The 22,626-nt window shown below is 45.5% G+C and overlaps 1 protein-coding gene across 1 annotated transcript; it reads right to left on the reverse strand.

The window, feature by feature from the left end:
* Positions 1 to 18,679: 18,679 nt before the first annotated feature.
* On the reverse strand, positions 18,680 to 20,566 carry MYF5 (myogenic factor 5). The gene is made up of 3 exons (XM_061369312.1): positions 19,852 to 20,566; positions 19,274 to 19,349; positions 18,680 to 19,124 (listed from the first exon to the last, which is right to left on the reverse strand). Exons 1-3 carry the CDS (start codon positions 20,356 to 20,358, stop codon positions 18,931 to 18,933), a joined length of 777 nt encoding a protein of 258 aa, XP_061225296.1. The 5' UTR covers positions 20,359 to 20,566; the 3' UTR covers positions 18,680 to 18,930.
* Between the last annotated feature and the right edge of the window lie 2,060 nt (positions 20,567 to 22,626).

A 22,626-nucleotide genomic window follows, 5' to 3' on the forward strand; every position in this document is an offset into this window, starting at 1 on the left:
CACATGGGAGGGAAGCAAGAGGCAGATTTCCTGTTCAGGCTTCATGTTTTGAGTGTGGGACTTAACAGCAGCCCAAATTCTCCAGTTCTGTTAGAAAGCCGCTTATTCTGGTAAGAGCTAAAATCCCATACAAAAAGGAGTAACACGAGACCTGTGCTCATCCTGGAATTGGCCTTTGTGTCTATGTAACTGTTTGCCAGATTTAAAGACAAAGACTTAAAGGCTAAGTAAGTCCAAAACTGGTTTTTGACAAAATGTATGTCAGTTATTTCAAAGCTGCAAATAATAATCTGACATAGATAATAGAATGGTTTGGGTTGGAAAGGACTTGAAAGCTCATCCAGTTCCAACCCCCTACCATGGGCAGGGACACCTTCCACTAGACCAGGTTGCTCAAAGCCCCGTTCGACCTGACCTTGAACACTGCCAGGGATGGGGCAGCCACAGGTTCTCTGGGCAACCTGTGCCAGTGCCTCACCACCCTTATAGTGAAGAACTTCTTCCTAATATCTAACCTAAATCTCTCCTCTGTCAGTTTAAAGCTATTCCCCCTTGTCCTATCCCTACGTGCCCTTGTATAAAGTCCCTCTCCAGATTTCTTGTAGGCCCCTTTAAGTACGGGAAGACTGTTTCACATCTGTAAACAAGTTTTCCACTGAGGCTGGTGTGGCTGAAACAGGTTTCTTCTCTGCATCCCTGGCTATGTATCTAGGATGATTAGCTTAAATCTGAACGGAGCAAGGATATGAGAAATAAGTCATTGGCTCTAATGGAAGTGCAAGTGATTTTCATGAGATACTGAAAAGTTTCCAACTAGATTCTTTGCTGAACTAATGAACCTTTGGCACCTATCTGCATGACAATTAGTACACCTCCAAAGCATGATATAGAAGCACTCATCTTGCCTTCAGTAAATTATTCAGCTTAGGTACTCAGGAGTAATACTTATCTGACTTACTAAGGAGACGAGCGCCATTTTTAAGCAAATTTGCTTTGCAAGCCAAGAGTCAAAAAATGACAACCTTCAAAGCCAGAGAAAAAAATGGGAGGAAGAATAGAGCCAAATGTCAAATCAGATGAGGATTTGACAGATTTTTCTGAATGTAAAAGTAACTGTTGAAGTAGTTGAAGTGACTCAGGAGTCAATCAGAACACCTGACATTGTTTTCAGAGGCCAGTGTCAATGAAGGTGTGATTAATTCCAGCTAACATCTCTCTGAAAGAGGTTTCTTGTCTAAACAAAGCATGAACCTCTGTGGTTAATGGAGGGAACAATTTTCTCTAAGGGATGTTTCACCTCATCTGTGTAATGGTGACTGACACAGTATAATACCTTCCTTTTTTTTTTCAGTGAAGACACTGGAAAACGTTCCTAATCATCCTCCCCCATTCCTCCCCCCTCTGCATTGCCAGTCTTTATTCCCACCTCAGCTTTAACAAGTTTCTGCTTTACCCATTAAAGCAGCACAAACCTTTCTCTCACCTTCCCCATTGAAAGTACTGTGGTTTCTTGATTTGTCTGAAGAAACACCCTACTCCCAACTTGTCACTGGAGAAAATGTATTGTGTAATTACATCTCTTCCATCTCAGAATATTGTTAATGGGAAATGCTTCAGTCTTCTGACAACAGATAAATAGTAAGAATTAAAAATAAAACATAAGTCCTAGGTTATTTTGCAACCCGCATTCCTTGTATAGAAACTGTTTGGGAATATTTGGTCATGTTTGCTGCCTTGTCATGAATCTTTTTGTATTCTGATACATAAAGTCTTCAGATGGGAATACCAAAGGAGTCTGTATAGTCTGAGGGCATGCTGAGATTTGTTTAATAGCATGGTGATGTTTTCTGATTGCTCATTACCTCTCTCTCTATCACACCTAATGCCACCTATTATAACTCTCACATCTCTTTCCTGAGTGGAAATTGGGAAGACAACCCACAGTTTTGTATATGAAGTTAGCACTGTTTTCCCCCATGTGCATCATTTTCCATTTATCAAATCTGACTTGTGTCTGCCATTTTAACAGCCAGTCACTGAGTCCCATGAAGTCCTTCTTCAGTTCTTACAGTCAGTTCCAATTTATTATTTTTTACCACCCTGATTTAGTAACAGCAATAAACTTTCTCTTTTTGCCAATCACGTATTTTTCCAGCTCACTTACAAGTACGTTACATAGTAAAGATCCCTGCAATACTTTGCTAATGATTCCACTGTGAAACTACCCTTTTAGTTCAACCTCTTTTCTAATTCTTCCTAACTTCTTTTTCCAAGCAAAAGGAATGGCAAGATTCCTATATAATTTTTATTATATTTTTAAAGTGTTTGGGTAAACTATATATTCAATTATCTTAAATTTCTAAAGAGCTCTTTCTAGCTGTAGTAGAATTTGAGGGTGTCGTGGTTTAAACCCAGTCAGGCAGCTCGTTCACTCACTCTCCCCATCCTTTCCCTTCCCCTACTCCTGGAGGGATGGAGAGGAGAATTCAAGACCATCTTAAAAATTTGAACATGCACAAGTCCATGGGTCCTGATGAAATCCATCCGTGGGTCCTGAAGAAGCTGGTGAATTAAGTCGCTAAGCCACTGGCCATCGTATTTGAAAAATCATGGCAGTCAGGTGAAGTTCCCAATGACTGGAAAAACGGAAATATAACCCCCATTTTCAAGAAGGGGAAAATGGATGACCTGGGGAATTACAGACCAGTCAGTGTCATCTCTGTGCCTGGCAAAATCCTGGAGCAGATTCTCCTGGAAGGCATGCTAAGGCACATGAAAAACAACAAGGTGCTTGGTGAGAGCCAGTATGGCTTCACTAAGGGGAAATCCTGCCTGACCAATATGGTGGCCTTTTATGATGGGGCTACAGAACTGATGGACAGTGGTAGAGCAGCTGAAGTCATCTACCTGGACTTGTGCAAAGCGTTCGACACTGTCCCAGATGACATCCTTGTCTCTAAATTGGAGAGACATCAATTTGATAGGTGGACCACTCAGTGGATAAAGAACTGGATGGATAGCCGCACACAAAGAGTTGTGGTCAATGGCTCAGTGTCCAGCTGGAGACCTGTAACGAGTGGTGTCCCTCAGGGATTGGTGTTGGGACCGGTCTTGTTTAACATCTTCGTTGCTGCCATGGACAGTGGGATTGAGTGCACCCTCAGCAAGTTTGCCAATGACACCGAGCTGTGTGGTTCAGTTGATACACTGGAGGGAAGGAATGCCATCCAGAGGGACCTTGACACGCTTGTGAGGTGGGCTGATGCCAACCTCATGAAGTTTAACCATGCCAAGTTCAAGGCCCTACATCTGTGTCGGAGTAATCCCAGATACAGCTACGGGCTGGGCAGAGAAGAGAGTCAGAGCAACCCTGCGGAGAAGGACTTGGGGGTGCTGGTCGATGAGAAAATGAATATGAGCCAACAGTGTGCGCTTGCAGCCCAGAAAGCCAACCATATCCTGGGCTGCATCAAAAGGAGCGTGACCAGCAGGTCGAAGGAGGTGATCCTGCCCCTTTATTCTGCTCTCGTGAGACCTCACTTGGAGCATTGCGTACAGTTCTGGTGTCCTCAACATAAAAAGGACATGGAACTGTTGGAACAAGTCCAGAGGAGGGCCAGGAGAATGATCAGTGGACTGGAGAACCTCCCATATGAAGACAGGCTGAGAAATTTGGGGCTGTTCAGCCTGGAGAAGAGAAGGCTGCGTGGAGACCTCATAGCAGCCTTCCAGTATCTGAAGGGGGCCTATAGGGATGCTGGGATTGGACTCTTCATTAGGGACTGTAGTGATAGGACAAGGGTTAATGGGTTAAACAGGGGAAGTTTAGATTGGATACAAAGAGGAAATTCTTTCCTGTTAGGGTGGTGAGGCACTGGAATAGGCTGCCTAGGGAGGTTGTGAGTGCTCCATCCCTGGCAGTGTTCAAGGCCAGGCTGGACAAGACCTTGGGTAATATGGTTTAGAGCGAGGTGTCCCTGCCCATGGCAGGGGGTTTGGAACTTGATGATCTTAAGGTCCTTTCCAACTCTAACTATTCTACGATTCTATGATTCTCTGAAAAGAATGCAACTCCCACAGGTTGGGATAAGAACAGTTTAGTAACTAAGGTATAATACAAATCACTGCTGCTACCACCAATAATAACAATGATAAAGGAAATAACAAGGGAAGAGACTACAACACCTCACCACCAGCTGACCGATAACTCGCCCCTCAGCCTGACCAAGCACTGACCAATACCTCCTCTAACCCTCCAGTCCTCTAGCCCTTTCGGGTAACTCTCAGTTACATCCTGGGCATGACGTGCTGTGGTATGGAATACCTCTTTGGTCAGTTTGGGTCAGGTGTCCTGTCTCTGCTTCTTCCCGGCTTCCCCTCCTCCCTGGCAGAGCATGAGGCTCAGAAAGTCCTTGGTCAGACTAAAACATCAGTGTTATCAGCTCTGTTCCCACGCTGAAAGTCAAAAACACAGCACTGCACCAGCTACTAAGAAGGAGAAAAATTACTGCTACTGCTGAACCCAGGACAGAGGGTTTATATACAAAGTTGCTTGGGGTTTTTATTTTACCTCTTCCCTTCTCCAGGCAAGTTTCACATCCCTGGTCATGTTTGAGAGCTTCTGGTAAAGGGGTTCAAAATGATCTACACAAGGCTGTTGCTACTTACACCTCTCAAGACTAAGTTTCTTCTGGGCATTGATTTATGGAAAGAAAGATCAGTTAAGAAAAAAAAAAGAAAGGCTAACCATGTGGTAAACGAAATAGCTCCCTGTATTTTACATGCATTTTGCTTTGTGCAATGGGCATTTCCCTCTGGTTTTTATTTACAAAACAACACTAACAAAACCGCAACAAGCACAGCTTAGTCTTACTAACAGACTGAAAGAGACATATGGCCGAAAGAACTAAGACACTATTTCATTAAATCTTGAGTAAAACAAATGTTTATATTAACAAAGAAAAAAAAAAACAAACCAGTAATTCATTTCCTTCTAACAATTGCTTTGAGAAGAGCTAATAGGAATGACAAAAATAACTACAACCACCATATCTACCTCAGAACACCATAACACATGTAGCAACCTGCTGCTTTACCCAATGGCTCCTCAGCCCAGCAAGCACATTATTTCCCTTCGCTGTTGTCACCTGCCAGTTTAGGACCCTCCTCAGGGCACGCCACACTCCCGGAGGAGATGTCCTGCTGCCTCTGCTGAGCTCCTGAAGCAGTTCTGCTTCTTCAGATGCAGTGCTTGCTGCACACACACACTTCCTTATTGCACATATATATGTGCTGCCCTATACAGCTACAGTATTAGTACAGTATTTAATCCTCTGTTCTATCCTGCATACTTGCCCTTCCTGTTTTCCCATACAGCTGTACCCTTGTTTATATCTTTAAGCTTAAGAATTTGTGGTGCTTCAAAGAAAATCAAGAACAAGTGAGCAGGATCTGTTTCTAGAGAACAATTTGTTCATGAAATGGCAATTCAATGCTGTATTTTACAACTAGAACCCCAGTCCTCTAAAGAGACAGATCCAAACTGTCTGAAATCCATTCCCTGAGTTTTTGAAGCACCACCTGCCTCTTGCTGAAAGAAGACTCCGTAAACCAGCTTCATCCTGAAAATGTTAACCATATCTAGGCAGGATAAATTAATTTTAACAAAATTCATAGCAGATGGCACATAACATCATAAATCATTCTGCAGAATGTTTACCAGTATCAAACTAGATACAATAGCAAATTATGACAGAAACCCTTCACATACAGATTTCAAGATACTATTAAAAAGGGTGACAAAATTACACTTATGCAATCAGCATATGACTGTGCTTTTTTTAGCACTTTTCAAATGCTAGTATTTATTAGGTACTGGTTATCTCTAAAGGTACAATTACAGGACAAAATTTTGTTGCAATCTATGTTACTGAAAACAGAATAAATAATTGCCATCTCCAGCCCAAGGTACATAATCCCACACTTGGGTATATAATGCTGCCTGCCTTTGCCTTCACCAGGAGTTCATAACATCTTAAACTGACCTCGCACAGAAATACCCTACTTAACTTAGATCTTAGGCAAACTTTCTAAGATATTCAGGTGCATATAAGTAGAGGTAAGATCCAAGGAATAGATCCCAAAGGCATCACAGGAGCCAGGAAAATCCTTCCTTTTAACCATTTAAGATCAAAAATATAAGACTTTTTTCCGGATAATACTTTAGATGTCAATAACCCTGAGGGTACCAATATTTACCAGTGCCTCAGTTTCAGCTAGGACTTTTCTGAAAGCCTGCTCTTCCTGACAGCACCCTTTCTCATCTCACCTAGTTTCCTTCTCCCTGGTGACGCTGAATCCGAACCACAGAAGCTCCCACATCACTCACTTCCCCAAAAGAGGCAAGTGGCCACTGCAATTGTGTGTTCATACCCACTTAATATGATGCTTTATCAGAAAATCCAAAGGGGATGGGAACAGGCAGTTGATGGAAGCTTGAGTGCCAAAGTCAAGTTGGGGATGAGGATTTCAGGAGGGATGACCAGAGCTTTATCAATACCATAAATCAAATTATGCATATGAATTCTCAAATTGATAAATTACAATATAACAGGCTGCAGCAAGCCAAGTGGTCAGGACAATCTGGATCACCTCCAAGGGTAAGGGTTTACACTCTATACCCTTAAATTTGCCACTTTTTAAAAGATCTCTGTGATTTTCTGTAGTTCCATGAAAAGCATCCCTTATTAAACTATTTCCTCTTTGCAGTTTTGAAACACAATCTAAGCAGCCAGGCTTGGGTTTGTTCATTTGTTTGGAGGGTTTTTTTTTGTGTGTGTTTTTTGTTTGTTTGTTTTAAATACTCCTATCATTTCTGGCGTTAATTTTGACTGGGAAGTTCTTGGTAGATGCAGAAATTCACTAGCTAGAGTGGAACCATACAATGAACTTAGTCCTGCCCATCTTTACTCCAACAGTTCCTAATATTTGCAGAAAAAGTCCTGGAAAATGTGAGAATGAGATTAAAGGACAGCTTAACCTGAATAAGTCCAAAATTTCAAAATAGGACTGTGGAGGGAATCAAAAATTTGGAGAGAATGGCATAATTTGTAGTATTCAGCATATTGAGAAGATGGGGAAGCAGCAGAAGAAAGGGCTCAGCTTAAATCCATGAGGACAGCATCCACATTCAGTAACTCATTTCTCCAGTGACTCAGCTGGAAAACTGTTTTATACATTCTGCTGCCACTTCACATCACAACTTCTGAAAAGTATATGCAGCAGCCCAGCTCTTTGTCATGCAATAGTAATAGCAGGTGGACTTATTAAGGCAGTGTACACTTTCAAACAGTTTTTCCTTTGGGGGAAGAGATAAGCAGGTACAAGCAGGATAAGCAATTAGAAGCATCCTGTGTACTGCAAGATGGACCTTGCTGCTTTAGCACTCTTGAATGTACAAAATGCAGAAATCCGATGGGTGGCTGCCACCACTTTAGGTCACTCCATCCAGGGATTTTAAAGAATACAGGCTAAAAAAAAAGTTAAATAATGAAAAAAGTGATACATGCTGGTGCCAGAGAAGTACAGGCATTTGGGGATCGCACCAAGTTATACTGCCCATGGTGCAGAGAGAGGACAAAAAAAAGTCTGCCTGGACATTGCTGCATTCCTCAGCATTACCCCAGGAGTACTTGCCCCAATACACATTCATTCTGAGTGTATTCGAGCCAGCCGTTACTTGAGCATTGGTAAAAAAGACCACTACATGCTGCGCTGTGTTTTGCTGCTGGATCAAAGGGCGTCCCCCAGCCCTCAGAGTGTAGCCTGGCTACACTGCGCTTTGCAGCTGAGTTTTCTTAGCAATGTAACAGACACAAACCGACATGCTCCAGCATGTGTGCCTGAGCTAACTGCTGATACCATTGCATCCTCTTCATTAACCTGCTTTCCCTGTAGTCATCATTCATTTTGACAACAAAGATTATAAATACCTGTAGTTTACACATATTTCCCTGTTTCTCATTCAGTGGCCTGGGTTGATGCATCAGCTACTACATGTAATAAGCAAACCCATTCATCTTTCTTGGATATGATTATTAAAAGTACATAGTCACCACTGGAAAAAGACCTCCTCAAATACTTGACAAAGGCAGAGTAAGTTATTATACATTGCTATTCCAGAATGTACACTTGATATTTATCAGAAGCCTTGCTGCAATCATCCTAGAGCTCCAGCTTGCCCCAAGAGGATTGGGTTTGGCATGGAGACCTCTTCTAGAAAGCAAGAAGGTCTAGAAACATTTACCTGAGCTACTTGGCAAATAGTTGTGGTGGATGAAGACCCCCCTGTTACGACTGCTCATACACACTCCCAGGCCACAGCAGAGTCAATAGCCATTCCTGCCACAGGGACTGCAGTTCACAGCCTGGTGTCTCAGCAAAGACCCACCTCTGCACCAGCCTAGTGGCTGCAAAGTGCTCAGTCTGGGATATCTGTGCAGCCTGGTGAGGAGGCTTTTGTGGGCTACTAAGTCCTAACCCTCTGTATTCTGCACAGTGGGAATGATGCCTCCTTTGTGACCAAAATGTATGTCTCAACATACAGGGGACACACATGAAAATCAGGACGAGCAGATTGCTCCCATTTCATGCCTGAGCATACACAAGTGGTCTTGTCACAAGATGAAATGTCTTCTCACAGCAGGATGGAGAGCACCAGCAGTTTAGCCATTTACTAACTGTGCTTCCAGCCACATGACCAAAAAGATGTCGCAGAGCTCTTCTGTAAAAGGAATCATAGGCCACACAGTTCATCCACCCCACAACCTGGGGAAAAGGGAAGCAGGAAACTAATATAGGGGCAAATTAAATGTCCAAGAAGCCAAGGTCTCCCTGTAAGATGCTGGAAGGGCAATGTGGTTTAATCCGTGCAGTGGAGCAGCTCAAATATGCACTGAAAGGCATTGGCTCATCTTCACACATCATGAGTGCATGCTGTAAGCAATAACCTATTTAATAAAAGGGGAATAACTTCACACCCTCCTTGTACTTTGTAAAGAAAATGTTTATTCCTGTTTCAACCAAGAAGCACAGGGCTCAGGTATATGAAAGAAAGAAAAATCTTGACTGAGGAAAGACCTGTATTCCAATCCAGATTAAGGCATTTGAGTAAAACATGGTCTTCATCAAGTTCTTCCTGATACTTAGGCAGAGCCCTGCTTTGCATTATGTATCCCCAGACATTACACCTGCGCCCAAGTGCCTCACTGTATGATGTGGATCTCCCTTACTAACAGCATTCTGTAAAGCTAGGACACACACTTGGCCCTGAGGCCTGATCCGCCCTTGGTGGCTCTGGACCCTCAATCTCAAATATATTTAAACACTAATCCCAGGGGAGTATTTGAGCCTTTGCCTGCTATAGGATTTTGAGAAGTCCCTAACTCCTATAAATTTCAATGCTTTAAATAGTACAGCTGATTTTTTTAAGTCACTTATTTAATATTTAGAGAAAGAGGGTTTATTTTTTTAATCCTACAGTCTTTAGAAAATCTGTCTCTTAAATTTCAGAACTTTGGGGAGAAAATAAAAAGAAAAATCAGATTTACATCTGCACTTCCTAAATTTTGTATTCAGACTAAAAAGATTTTTGACATGATTAGAATTATTACTACTGGGCCCAAAATAGATTTACCATTTCGAAATACTCCCCAGCGACAGCCAACTAGTATCATTATGCTTTATCCCACGTTAGCGACAAAATTATTTGCTTTTCCAGCACATACACAGACCCTTATAAAAAGAATAATCCCACTGGAAAAAGGATTCTCTGGCTCTGACTTCCTGCACCCAGAAGGGCCTCAGCTGCAGCAGCCTTCTCAGGAGAAGCCAGAGGGAGTAAAAGCTCACACAAGTGTCACTTGAAGATAAGCACTTCTATTAAGAGCAAGTAGTACTTTTATGTCTGGGTGCTGCTGAATTATTTTTAACTTTACAAATATTGATGCATTACACTTTCTGATGGATCAGTATTATGCTTATAATTAAGGCTACAGCTATTTGAATCACATTTGGCTGGGCTGTGAAGCATATGCTTTCAATATGGACTGGGGGTTTTCTTCTGTTCTCTTACCAGTTGCTCATTTCACTTAATTGCAGTGGGAGAATTACAGTTTCAAAATTAACCCAGAAGCTCTTCTTCCCACTTTCAGCTCTAAATTAGAGCCCAGGTCTGCTGGTTCACCACACCAAACAGAACCAAAGCCAGCTCAGACCTGGCGGAGTCCTGCCTGAGTGTGCACATCGAAGAGCTTTGAATTACCCAGACAGAAAACCCCACTGTGAATAGTCCTTGCAGCACAGCCCACCAGCTTGGGACTGCGCTGACTCACGGGATATGATGCATTAGCTGATGCAGGTCTCCTGGAGTATTTTAAAAGGAAGCACAGGCATATTCCAAGCAGTCTGAAATGCTACAGCTTGAAATCCCCATCCCAGGTGTGTGTTCGCTGCAAGGTGACAGGGGGGGAAGACCAGGTTGTGTGGAGCAGCTCAGCAACTTTTCATTGTGTGTGATGGAAAGCTAGGACAAGCCCCAGGACTGTTTAAAGTCAGAGCACTGCTCATTTGCTGTTCTAACTCTTACAATGCAATCAGTTCTCAGATAACCCATATTTTCAATTGGGTTATACGCTGCTTTTCTCTTCTTCTAAAGGACACAAAATACTAGAACCTAAAAGCATTCATAAACCACAAAATATCCACCAGGCACATTTCTTTCTGGAATTAGTCGTAAGTGTTGCTCACTGCTTCTGACCAAAGCTCTTCAGCTGCATAAAAGATGCAGAACCTCACCCTTGCAGTGGCTGCTGTCTGTCATGAGCCTCTAACTTCTCTAGCAAAGCTCCTGAGCTTTCTGAAACAATTGCCTGCAGCAATATGATAATACAGCTACTGTGGAAAGGCTTTGCCAGAGACACTATGGACATCTACATCTGATATATCAGGATTATATATAATAAAAATTAATTGGGGGTTGAAGACTAAATCAAGCATAGGATTAGTCATCTCCTAACAAAGTAGTCCTATGTCATTTTATATAAATAATCTGGTAATACTTGCATGCTGCTTTTCTTTCTTCCCCGAAATCATAAAGAATCACCTCCTCACCTCTGTTTTTAAGCCTTGAACTTGCTAAAATTCACATACATAAAGTAAACCTGTGCATGGGTATTGCCACTGGTTCAAAAGGATGTGAAACCAACTTGGTTGCATCTTACACTGAAATCTTATGCACACTGATTTCTTCTTAAGGAGTCTAAAATTTGATTTTAAAAAACAATATTTTTTTTTGTATGCTCAACAAAATTTTCTTTCTGATTCTATTTTTAACTATACAGATGGACAAAGTTGTGGGGTGTTTCAAAATAAGGCTCCAGAACAAGAGCTTCCTTGCACTTACTACCTACCCTGGTATTCAGTGAGAGCTGATTGTCATTCAAGACCATCAAAAAATCACTGCAGTTATTGTGAGCATAATTTCAAGCTCCTAATTCTGGAAATCATGTCCAAATAAAACAGAAAACATGATTGTATTTGATATTCTATAGTGTGTGAACAGGGTGCGGGCCCAGGCTCTCAAGCACACTGCAAGCTGTGCGAACCACTTTATCCACTATAATTGCAATGAAAAGCACTTTTCCACAGCACTTTACATTTAAAGAAAACATCCTCTCAAAAGGGGTTTCTGGGGGTTTCTGAGCTAAAAGGATCAACCCGGGAAGCTTCTGCCACAGGAGCAGGAAGGCAGCCTTCAGGGCTGGGGCAGTGCCTTAGACACACACTCTCAGCAGTAAAGCTCCAGTAATAGCTAGGCTAGTCCTGATTTCTGTTTGAGTGCTAAAGCTAAGCCCCTGCCCTTGTTTACCCTCTGAAGCAGCAACCCCTCCTTTTTGAAAAGAAAGGAACAGTTTCGGATACCAGAGAATTTGGAGCAGGGGATCTGGATATTTTAATGTTGTTCAGGCTTCAGTCATCATGAGTATCACTTTACAGCTTGGCACATACAGAGTCCATTTCTGAGGCATGAGAAAATTAATATATTGTAACTACATTCTAGGCCTGCTGGCCCAAATCTTTTCCTGGTGAAACTCGAGGGGTTTCTGTGGATTTGTAGCAAGAATAAACTTAGCAGTCTAGCTGTACTTTATAATACATGATTTCTGATTAAAAGAGAGTTCACTTGATGTTAAAGACTTTTTTCCATACATATTAAACCCAAAATGGCATTCAAACTGATTCATGTAACCAAGTGGATTGTTTATAAATGCTAAAACTTTTTATAGATAGAAAAGATGGAGAATAAAAAGCAGTAATAAAAACAGGACTATTCATTTTATAAATAATAATGTAAGGAACTGTGGTGTTGCTGAACTGATGTATTAAAGCAAGACAATACGCCAAAATTCATACTCGTTATTTTCTTAAAGTCCTTATCTTCCACAGCAAACAAGAGAGGTGGGGACATGGTAGGAGACATGGTCAGGACACCCTTCAGAGCATACCACTTCTGCTTGAGAAGTCTGATTTCACAAGCACTTTTCTAAAAGGAGCTTGCACTGTCCTGCTTATTAGGAAGTTTGGAAATAACAAGTTTCACATTTCAAAGTTCAGATGTTTTTGTATTTCTCCCAGGCTATAAACATGTGAGAAATTTGTACCCTGTGAAAGATACGCATTTCGGGTACTGGTAGGATACAGCTGTCTCTGTCCTTGTTTACTTGGTTTCTCTTCTACTTCGTGCTCGGCGTGGGAGACTTTAGAGTTGTTTGTTAAACTTTTTCCCAGTTGCCCAGAGTCACCATTCCTTTACTCCATACTGAGTACCTGTGTATACAGCCATGTGACAACTGCCCTCTGAGCTTGCAGTGCTTACCTTCCTGGCTTCAGCAGGAGCCCTTTTTCCTGTCACCAGACTGATCTTCCAAAGGGAATTCCCAACTTATGAGACAGCTCCTCCCAGACTGTGGGTTTAAGCCACCCATATTTCCAGCAATCAAACAGCTTCAAATTTGCAAGGTGTTCCCTTTCTCACCGCATGAGACACGTGCATAGGATGTGTCTTCTTTGGCCAGTTACACTACAGTAACAAACTCCTGCACTACACCACTATCAATTAGACAGTCTCAGAGCTTTCAAGGAAGATGCTTAAACTCAGGATGAGGGCAAAAAAATAAAATCCCCATTTAATCATGCAGGGATTATGAACTCAAATCTTACTACTTAGGTGCTGCTCAAGTGTTCACTACTGAGGTCCTGCAGGTGCCTGGGAGGATAGTGCTCACTCATTTGCAGATGCTTTGCAGCTAAGCTATTACTGTTTGGGAGTTTACAGTATTATATAGGCCTGAGAAAAATAGGCCTGAAGGATTCAGGATCCCAGCTGTTTATTTGAGGCACAACTTTAATGAAATGTAGGAGTCATAGGACCAGAACGACAGACAGTTTTGGCAGGCATTCACCCAGGAAAGAAGGGAGTTTGGTGATCTGCTCCTAATAACAGCTCAATACCATCAAACAAAGAGAGAATCCTGACAGTGAAGGCCATGTAAAGGCATCCGTCTCCCAGGTATCTGACTGACTCTACTCCAGTCACCTCTGAGTTTTAGTGTTTTTAAAACTACTTTTTCAAGTCACTGAGATAATTCAGTGAAACCTTAAGAAAGAATCTTTGCTGTGATCTCTACTGTCTAGAAAGGCATTTACCACAAGTCTACATATAAGCCTTAAATTCAAGGAAGGGATTTCAGATACATACCTTGGATGTATCTGCAGCATGGCCAGCAGAGGCATTTCTTCCTCTGCTTTTTAAACCACCCAGGCAGCAGGATTCCAAATTGCACTATTAGCTCAGTTTGAAGATGCTGCAAAAAAGCAACTGTAGCATAAATACTTTTCAAAATGGAAATATTGTTTGTCTTTCTTCAAAACATCACTGAGTGGACAGGAAAACAAGCAAATCTAGTGGTTTTGCATGATAGCAAGAAAAAAAAAGAAACCCACAACACCTTGCAAATATGGATACTTAAAACACAGAAATGAGAACAGAATGAGGGGTTTAGCAGATTCAAAACCTTTTATTTACAATAAAAAGAACATTGTTGCTGGAGCAGTGGTGCATTTGCAGATGAGATCTCCACACCGAGATGATGCACAGGTGTAACTGAAGTGATAGTCATTGTTTGCTCACAATTCATTAAGGAGTTATTCATTTATTAAATTCAATAAATTCTGTGGAATCAAACTATTAAAGGCAATGGGATTAATTCACCCTTGATTTAATCCATAGTTTGGCCCTCTATAATGTATTACAGGCACATCCGCTTGAGTTTTGCACCAGAACCAGACCTTTGCTGGGTTCCTGAGCGCCTGTTAACTAGCTGAGTCCCACTCCAAGTGGTAGGATTTGGTACTTAAAAAAAAAACAACAACAAAAAAAACCCAACAAAAAAAAAAACAAACCCTCAAACATGCCCCCCCCAAACCACCCCCGAATATCAAAGCTAAAGCTTTAGGACTTCTCAGTAGAGTTTATTTTTACTTACCATACATGTTATATGGAATTTTTAAAACAGAAAATAGTATAAGTTCAAAAGCATATATTCACAGAAGATCAGAGAAGTAAAAAGACCACACATTTATTCCTCTGCTCCTAGTCTAGGTTTGAAGGCCTCTCAGTATCAGATTCAACTGCACTAGATTTAGTGCAGACACCTTTCTTTCTCTCACTGGGTTTGATGGCCCTCGTATATGCCCACTATCACCTTTTTCAAGCACAGCTCAGTGATGCCTTTGGCATTGTAGCCACTAACATCTTCCAGCAGATTGCCAACCAGTCCGTAAATGTTACTCATGCCAAATTGAAACCAGTCTCCAGGACTGGATGTGCCTATCAGCTGGTCTAGGGAAAGGAAAGCAGGAAACCTTTGAGAAAATAGTTAGGTTCTGAAGTACAGTGGATTCTGGCATGAGGTCCATGAGCATCCAGGATGCACAAGCTCCTGGGGGAAAGAAAGCAGGGCACCTGACAAATGAAGAGCTGTGTTTGGAAAGTAGAATAATTCGCTCAGTTGAGCTCTGGTCTGGTGGATGGGTGTATGTCTCCAATTGAATGGAGAAAACAGAGTAACACGTAGTGAGGGCAAAGGCCACTAGTGAAGCCTAATACCCAACTGTGAAAATTCAACAGAAACACAAGAAAAACAGCTCTACAGTCTCTTTTTCACTCATTCCACCAATCCAGTCTGCTGCAGGAGAGGCTGGCCCTGATGCCCTGAGGCAGCACATGTATAGATGCACTGCTCACTCCCTCCATATCTGGGGGTGAACTCCACCATCCCTCACACAGGGTCGAATAAGCCAGCAGAATCCCAGCCCACTCTCTAGCTGGCCAAGCTCATTAGGTCTTTTAGTTGCCAGGAAGGCAGTTGTGGCCAGCTGTAAGGCTGATACCCTGTGCAGAGCCTGCCAAAGGTCGGCAGTCATCAGCTGCCCAGCTGTGGCTCCTCCAGTGGGACCCCAAGATCCAGTGGAGAGGAGTAAGGAGATGCGATGAGCGAGTCAAGGGCTCTGAAGATGAGGAGGAGGAGAAGGAAGGAAGGCAGCGGTTGTGGGGTGGGGAGAAGGGAGCTGCCTGCTATGTCTGACTGCTCCTGACAAGCAGGCTGAGCTGGGAAGATGAAGATGCTGAATTTCCCACAAAACGCTGCCATGAACTGCGGACATTCCTAGCCATGTCTTGACAAACAGTATGAATTAAAAGTTCTTCATCCTCCAAGAATTAACTACTAGAATTTTATCACTCGTAAGCCTTACCATAGGAGAATAGGTTGATCTTTTCCTACAGGGAAAATGGGTGTTTTTCCACACAAGCAATTCAGAAATACAGACATAAAGCAAGCAGGATTTTTGTCCTGATGTTGTATCTGAAAGATCTTTGCTATGTTCCTGTGTTAGTTTTGTAATGTACAGTGGGCCTTTTGAGCTGAGTTTAAAACAGGTATTTTACTGAAGGTCTCTGCTTGGTTTCTTAACAAAAGATAAAAGATACAAGAAGCTCTGCGCACACACACACACAAAAGCACAGCTGCTTCTCTCAGTCAGGATATAAGCCAAAAAAGGCACAATTTTCAGAGGTAAAATTGAAATGTAACATGGACTGTGTTTTTTAAATTGCACAGAATTATGACCTTCCCTTGCAGTGAGTGAGAGTCAGAAACCTTGCAGCTCCTGTGTTACATTATGCTGGCACTGTGAGGCATCACTCATCCCACCTGCCAGCCTGCCTGCCCATGAGACCACTGAAGAGTGTCCCAGAGCCTGCAGCTCTCAGCCAGGTGACAGGAGTTGAGAGGTAGAGCCCAGGTTTTCTGCACCATCATCTTCTGTATTTGTGGGCACAACCTTCCTTAAATGAGTGTGTTTCACATACTATACAGATATATTTATTGCTATTATTATTATTATTATGTGCAAACAGTGTATCTCCCAAGACAGCAGCCCTTTAGCCCTTTACACCTTGTTTTTCCCAATCGACAGGCTAAAGGTGGTTTCATGGTCCTAACTTCCATTCCTTCTGAGGACTACAGCACATTTCAGCTCATGGGAACTTTGTTTACAGATGTCCTGTAATCAAGAGTTTGTTTCCTAGATGTGTAAAACAGAACCCACAAATTGTAACTTAGTCTGGTAGGACTTGGGAGGTCTGAGGACAAACATCCCACAGACGGGACATTTCTCACTCTCTGAAAAGCTACTTCTCAGAAGTATTGACCTTTTTGCAACTCTTAAAATGTCTCCCAGCCAAACAGAGGTGTCCATTACCAACATGTGATTTGCTAGCATTACTCTGCATACTTCACCAGAGATCACTTGCCAAGGTCAGCACAGTGCAGAATGAAATGCTGAAAGTTCTTCAGCTTAGATTGTCTTAAACCATCACTTAAGCAGATCTGCACTGTGCTGGATCCTGGCCCTAAGCAGTATCCTTGGGACAGTGTTTTGGTTGAGAGGGGCTAGCACTGCAGCAGTGTGTGAGAAATCATGAACAAATACAGTGGTGTTCACAGTCTTGCATAAGGATTTCTACAAACAGAAGTCTAAGGAAGTGATCGCCTGTAACTAAGAAAGATTGCCTGTAACTGTGAGTTAAAGCACTTGTGTACTCCTGAAGGATCTGTAACAACAAGAGCATGTGATTGCCTTGTTTGTAGCTCTGCAATCCAGGGGTTTCAAACCACTTTTTTTACCTAATGATTACTTGGGACCTAACTATATACACCAAAAGCCCACTCTGGAAAAGCTCCTCCTGACTTACTCTGCAGGAAAGAACACCCTTACCTCAAGGTTACACAGCAACGGCAAAAAGTGATTTTGAGGGCAGCCATGTGGGAAAGGGACTGGCTGCCTGCATCAGCCTGTGTCAGGAGCAGAGCTGCCTGCTTCCCTGGCTAAGCAGCTCAGGCAGGTAGCTGCCACCTCACTTTCTCTGTAGCCCTTTTGGGGAGACATAGTCCCTTGGTGCGCTGAGAGGATGGGGCCATCCCTGAGCCAGGCTTCCTTCATCTTCAGTTCAGAGGTGCTGCCAAAGAGCAGTCAGGTGGTAACAGCGACATGACTTAGCTGGGCTGAGTTCAAGTGAAAGATTTATCAGAGGTGAAATACCACTTCCAGGCCCCTTGGCCACCCAGTGCTAACAACGGAAACACAAATGGCAAATACCTTATCCCACGCTAGTGAGGGTGCACATCTCTTCCTGCTTAGTGTTTCTTGTAGGAGACATTTCTGGATGCACTGAAGGAGCCCATCTCTTCATCTCATCTCTGTCTTTTTGGGGGGGAGGGAGAGGGCCTAGAAAAATTTTGAACTAGAACAGTGCAAAGGGATGGAATTTTTCATAGTAGAAAGACTGAAATTCAGTGTCTGGAAGGAAATACTTGTTAAAACTTCTGAAACTCATGAAGACTTTACCTGTCCACTTTTAGGTCCATGTAAAGAGAGAATTTTCACCCCGACTAGTAGAACCACAGTCATTAGGAGAAAATTGCTTTCTGAATATTGTGAAATGCACCCCGTGGATTGCAAAAGAGATACTTGTGGTTTGTTCTTATTAACTTCACTAAACTTGTCTCTTGCAGAGCACTGAGAGCGGCTGAGAATAAAATTACCTGACAGGGTATCAGAGCTAGATCAGAGTTTGTTTTGCAGAAGAAAGTCACCATGCAATTTTAGGATCAAATCTGGGAGTATGTGTTCAGTCTTCATACCCAGAGAAAGATATGAGTGCTGGGGGGACATCGAAATACTACGTCTACTCTTGCAAAAAATAAAGGCGACTCTGCCAGTAGCAGGACAGGAATGGAGGGAGAATTTGACCCTCCTCATTTTTGTTCCTCCATGAGCCCTCTCACAGCAGTACACACTGCTGAAAGAAGAATCAAGCTCCCAGGCCCCAGCCCGGCAAGATGTTACTTTCCATAACCCAGGAGCTCTGCGGCAAGGCAGGAGCTGGGGGTGACCGAGGCTAGGCTGGGTGTGAACACAGATGCTGACAGGGCCCCCGCAGCCGGGTCTCACTGCCCTCCCCAATACCAATGCATAAAAAACCATCAGGCCGGACAGCTCTCTTACAGCACGTTTTATTTGCAGCAGGGTTCCAGGGCAGCACTGTCCCGAGCCCCAGGGTCTGCTGACCCCGGGGGGACCACGGGCTGGGCCCGGCGGGGCGCTTTGCCCCGGCCCCGGGGGGTTGTGGTGGGACAAGCTGCGTCGGGGCTGCCCTTCTCGCCCGAGAAGCGTTTGCGGGACACGGCCGGGCGAAGGAGGCGGCCCCGGCGGCGGCGGGAGGCGCGGGGTGCCGGCCCGCCCGGGCCCTCATAACGCATGGTAGGTCCGTCGGGGCGGTGTTGTCCCGGGCGTTCCCGGCCCCGAGTCGATGCTGGCGCTGGGCGAGAGGGAGTCGACGTCGCGGGGAGGCAGCCCCGGCTCCTGTGCCGGAGACAGGCGGTCCACGATGCTGGAGAGGCAGTCCAAGCTGGACAGGGCGCTGCTCTGCCCGGCGGCGTACCCTGCGGCGGGGATGGGGGAACCGGGGGAAAGGCAGAGCGTTACAGCGGGTTCCCGTGCTGGCCCCCCAAAATACCACGGGGAGCAAGGCGGTTTCCCCGGCCCCCGCCTCCACCCCCCGCGCCCTCGGCTGCCGGCGGGTCAGGCTTACCGTGGGCCATCTCGGAGCAGTACACGGCGTCGAAGCTGCTGCCTCTCGCCGACCAGACGGGGCTGCTGCAGTCGGCCTGAAAGATAGCGAGGGGCGAGTGCCGGCCCGGCCACCCCCACTGCACCCCGGGCCAGTGGGCTGCTCCCCCGGAGGTAAAGTGCCTGAAAGCCCGCGGGAAGGAAGCCCTGGTGCCGCAGGGGAGCTGGACAGCAGCTCCCCGGCAGGGAGCTTCTCCCCTTCCCGGTCTATGCCCCCGCCCCACTTCTCACTCCTCTCCTACGGCCCGCTAAGCTGGGGGGGAAGTGGGGAAAGAGCCCCCGGGGCCTAGGGCCCTTGTTGGGTGTCCTCTGGCAGCGTTGCCGTGCCCCCCGCATTCCCGGAAAGCCCGTGTGCGTGCCTAGCGTTACATCAGAGAATGGGCCTGTTCTAATGCAGCCTGTATGCCTTTTTCTAATGTCCTGCTGCGTTCCGCCCGTCCCATACCCATATGACCGGTCCCTCGACGCTGGACTGAAGGGGGACTCTCCGCGGGCCTTTGTGGGGTCCCCACAGCCCCATCGCTCTTGTCCCGCTCTTACCATCCCATCGGAGCAGCTGGAAGTGGGGCTGGTCGGTTCGGAGCAGCTCTGTCCCGGCAGGTGATAGTAGTTTTCTACCTGTTCCCTCAAGAGCTCCTGGAGACTCTCTATGTATCTGATGGCGTTTCGCAGGATCTCTACTTTGGGGAGTCTTTGGTTGGGGTTGGCAGTGGTGCATCGCTTCAGGGTCTCGAAAGCCTGGTTCACTTTCTTCAGCCTCCTCCTCTCCCTCATGGTGGCCGCCTTCCGCCGGTCCATTGTGGTGGATTTTCTCTTGCAGGCTTTGCAAGCCCACATGAGGCAGTGACCAGCCTGGTGGTGGCCAGTGGGAGCTCGGACATGCTCCTCTTCCTCGGAGCAGGCGGGCTCTGGGGGCTCGGGGCCGCCGAAGGGAGGCAGGTCCCGGGGTTCAAAATCCTCCGGGAACTCGCCCTCCGGGGAGGAGAGGCAGGAACTGTCATAGAATAGCTCGGACGGGGAGAACTGGCAGCTGTCCATCACCTCCATCCCTGCAGCAGAGACGGGCAGCGTGGGGCGGCGGCCGGCGGCTCTCGTCGAGGCGCGCTGGGGCAATTTCCTCCGTAATTAGCGACCTGAGACGAAGTGTCCGCTGGCTGATGCGGGGGGCCTTATATATACACGTAAAGGGAGGCTGGTCCACAGCGGCCAGGCTGTATTAGCATATCCCACCACATCCCCCGCCGGGGGCTGTCTGGGCAAGGCCCCAGGAGACAATTTGCTTCGCACCGCTTCCTTGAGCTGGGCACTTCTCTAATGCCCGACCTCCCCAGAACTGTTTGTGTCATCTACGAAGTTGAAACCAAGCCTGGGAATTCGCGGGTTTGCTATGGGAAGAGAAAGGGGCAGTAAGCCCGCTCGAACGGCTGACATCTCCTATAGAGCTGTTCCTCGCCCCAGTGCTCCTCTCTCCCATCACACGCTGCAGCGGGAGCGACACCGGCTCTCCCCGCAGGGGAATTAACGTAGAAGGCTCCCCATAGCACCTACAGCATCCGCTTGCGTGTCTTTAGTCCGCGCAGCCTGTGGTCCACGTCTAACCTGAAACAATTCACCCCTCGCTTCAGACCTAAGGTTTGCTCGTTTATCTTGAGCGTTTTGTCTTGTAATTGAAATTGTGTCATCAACCGGAGGACAAAAATGCCCAGCTACGTGTGGCCAGGAGAGACGAGGAGTGGAGTGACCCAGGTTTTAGTGCTGTCGGATCGGGTCACAGAGAAAGCTACTCACAAAAGAAAAATGTACGTGTTTGCTCCGAGACAAACCCCCTTCCCATTCTTTCTCCTACTCGTGTGACCCGGCACTGCCAGAGACACAACAGTCGAGCAGTGCCTCGGGCTTGCTAATTTTCTGCTTTCAGGCAAACTTGTACCGTTACAGATGCGTCCCAGCTGCCAGTGCAACAAACCCCTCCTGAAAGTGTAAAATTTCTAACCCCGCAATCCCTAAGTAATTTTACACAAGCCGGGGACAAAAGCCCTGCAGAGCCCCAGCCGCAGCAGTAGCTGAGCGGAGCGGTGCAAGGGTCATTAGAGCGGTAATGAAGCCATTTAATAGGCATTTGCTAACGCGCAGGAACCCTTTGGTTTCATCCAGGTGGCTTTTGTATTGGAGGCAAATATTGTGAGAAGGCGAAGGGAACCTTCTATACCTGGGAATAAAATTATGTTGACCTAGGTTAACTCAAACGGAGAGCAAGGGACCCAGCAGCGGGTCAAACGCTACAGAACCGATCCGTGTGTCCAGGAAAAAGTCGACTCCGGTTTAGCCCCTCGTCAGGAAAAGGTAATGCAGAGGGCACGGCCACCCGGGTGTCTCAAGGAGCTGCTCTTCGAATGAGCAAAGCGGGCAGGGAACATCACCTTAGAGAGGTGCCGTGCTGGAAAACCTTCCGAACCCCCCCCCCCCCCCCCCCCCCGCGCCTCTGCTGGGGAGACCTCGTCTGCCCTCCTAGCCCCGAACCCCCCAAAAGCGGATTTCCACTTTTAGGCTATATGATTTTCCTTAAAGAAAAGCCCCATGCACAAATCCCTCCTTCTTCCAACTATCGGATGCACAAATATCGAAAGCTTGGGGAAGGCTACATTTGCGCTGCTTCGGTTTATTTGGGGCCATAAACAGGGAGAGCCCCCTTTGAAATGAATACTGTAGGAAAAGCCGGGAGTTGATAAAGGAGTAAAGTTACAGAAAGGGTAAAGCTCAGAATTCCAGGCTTCTGCCGCTCCGAGGGGCAGGTTGCTGTTTAGCTGTGCCATATCTGAAACAGGGCAGTTCCCTGTTGTTTTCCTAAGACACACTCAGCTAGAAAGGGGCTCTGCTCGGCAGTAACTTGAACTCTTCACTGGGCTGTGGCGAGCACACGGACACACACATATTGTGATTTACCCCCTTTGCGCTGGCTAAAATAAACCCTGTTTACAGATTTATGCTTTGTCCACAAATAAACTTGATCTTTCAAGTGCTGGCCACAGCTGTGATCATCTTCCAAGGAGGGGTTTCTCTCCAGGCACGCACAGTAGGTCTCCCGGTGGACACCCCATCGGTCCCACCTCCCGGCCTGAAGAGCCGTGGTGGGGTCGTTAAGAAACTTGCCTTTCCCCCAGAAGTCTTTGAGGAGCTAGGAAACTTTGTTTCCCTTTTTCCTTTAATATTTGGGGGAAAACGGAAGAAAGGGTGAAAGAGCCTGTCACTCAGGAAGAAAAAAATAATCTGTAATTAGTATCCCTTAAGAGCCACCGGCTCCTCTGGTAAAGTGAT

This window comes from Neopsephotus bourkii, unplaced genomic scaffold, assembly GCF_033783945.1.
Source record: "Neopsephotus bourkii isolate Nb327-2 ecotype Australia unplaced genomic scaffold, CSIRO-AGI_Nbou_v1 NB_1493, whole genome shotgun sequence".
Taxonomy (NCBI): domain Eukaryota; kingdom Metazoa; phylum Chordata; class Aves; order Psittaciformes; family Psittacidae; genus Neopsephotus; species Neopsephotus bourkii.

Coding starts and splice junctions, on each gene's coding strand:
- MYF5 (XM_061369312.1), bottom strand. CDS start 20,358: ATGGAGGTGATGGACAGCTGCCAGTTCTCCCCGTCCGAGCTATTCTAT. Junction 19,350..19,851: donor CCAGCTGCTCCGATGGGATG/GTAAGAGCGGGA, acceptor GCTATCTTTCAG/GCCGACTGCAGCAGCCCCGT. Junction 19,125..19,273: donor CTGCTCCGAGATGGCCCACG/GTAAGCCTGACC, acceptor TCCCCGCCGCAG/GGTACGCCGCCGGGCAGAGC.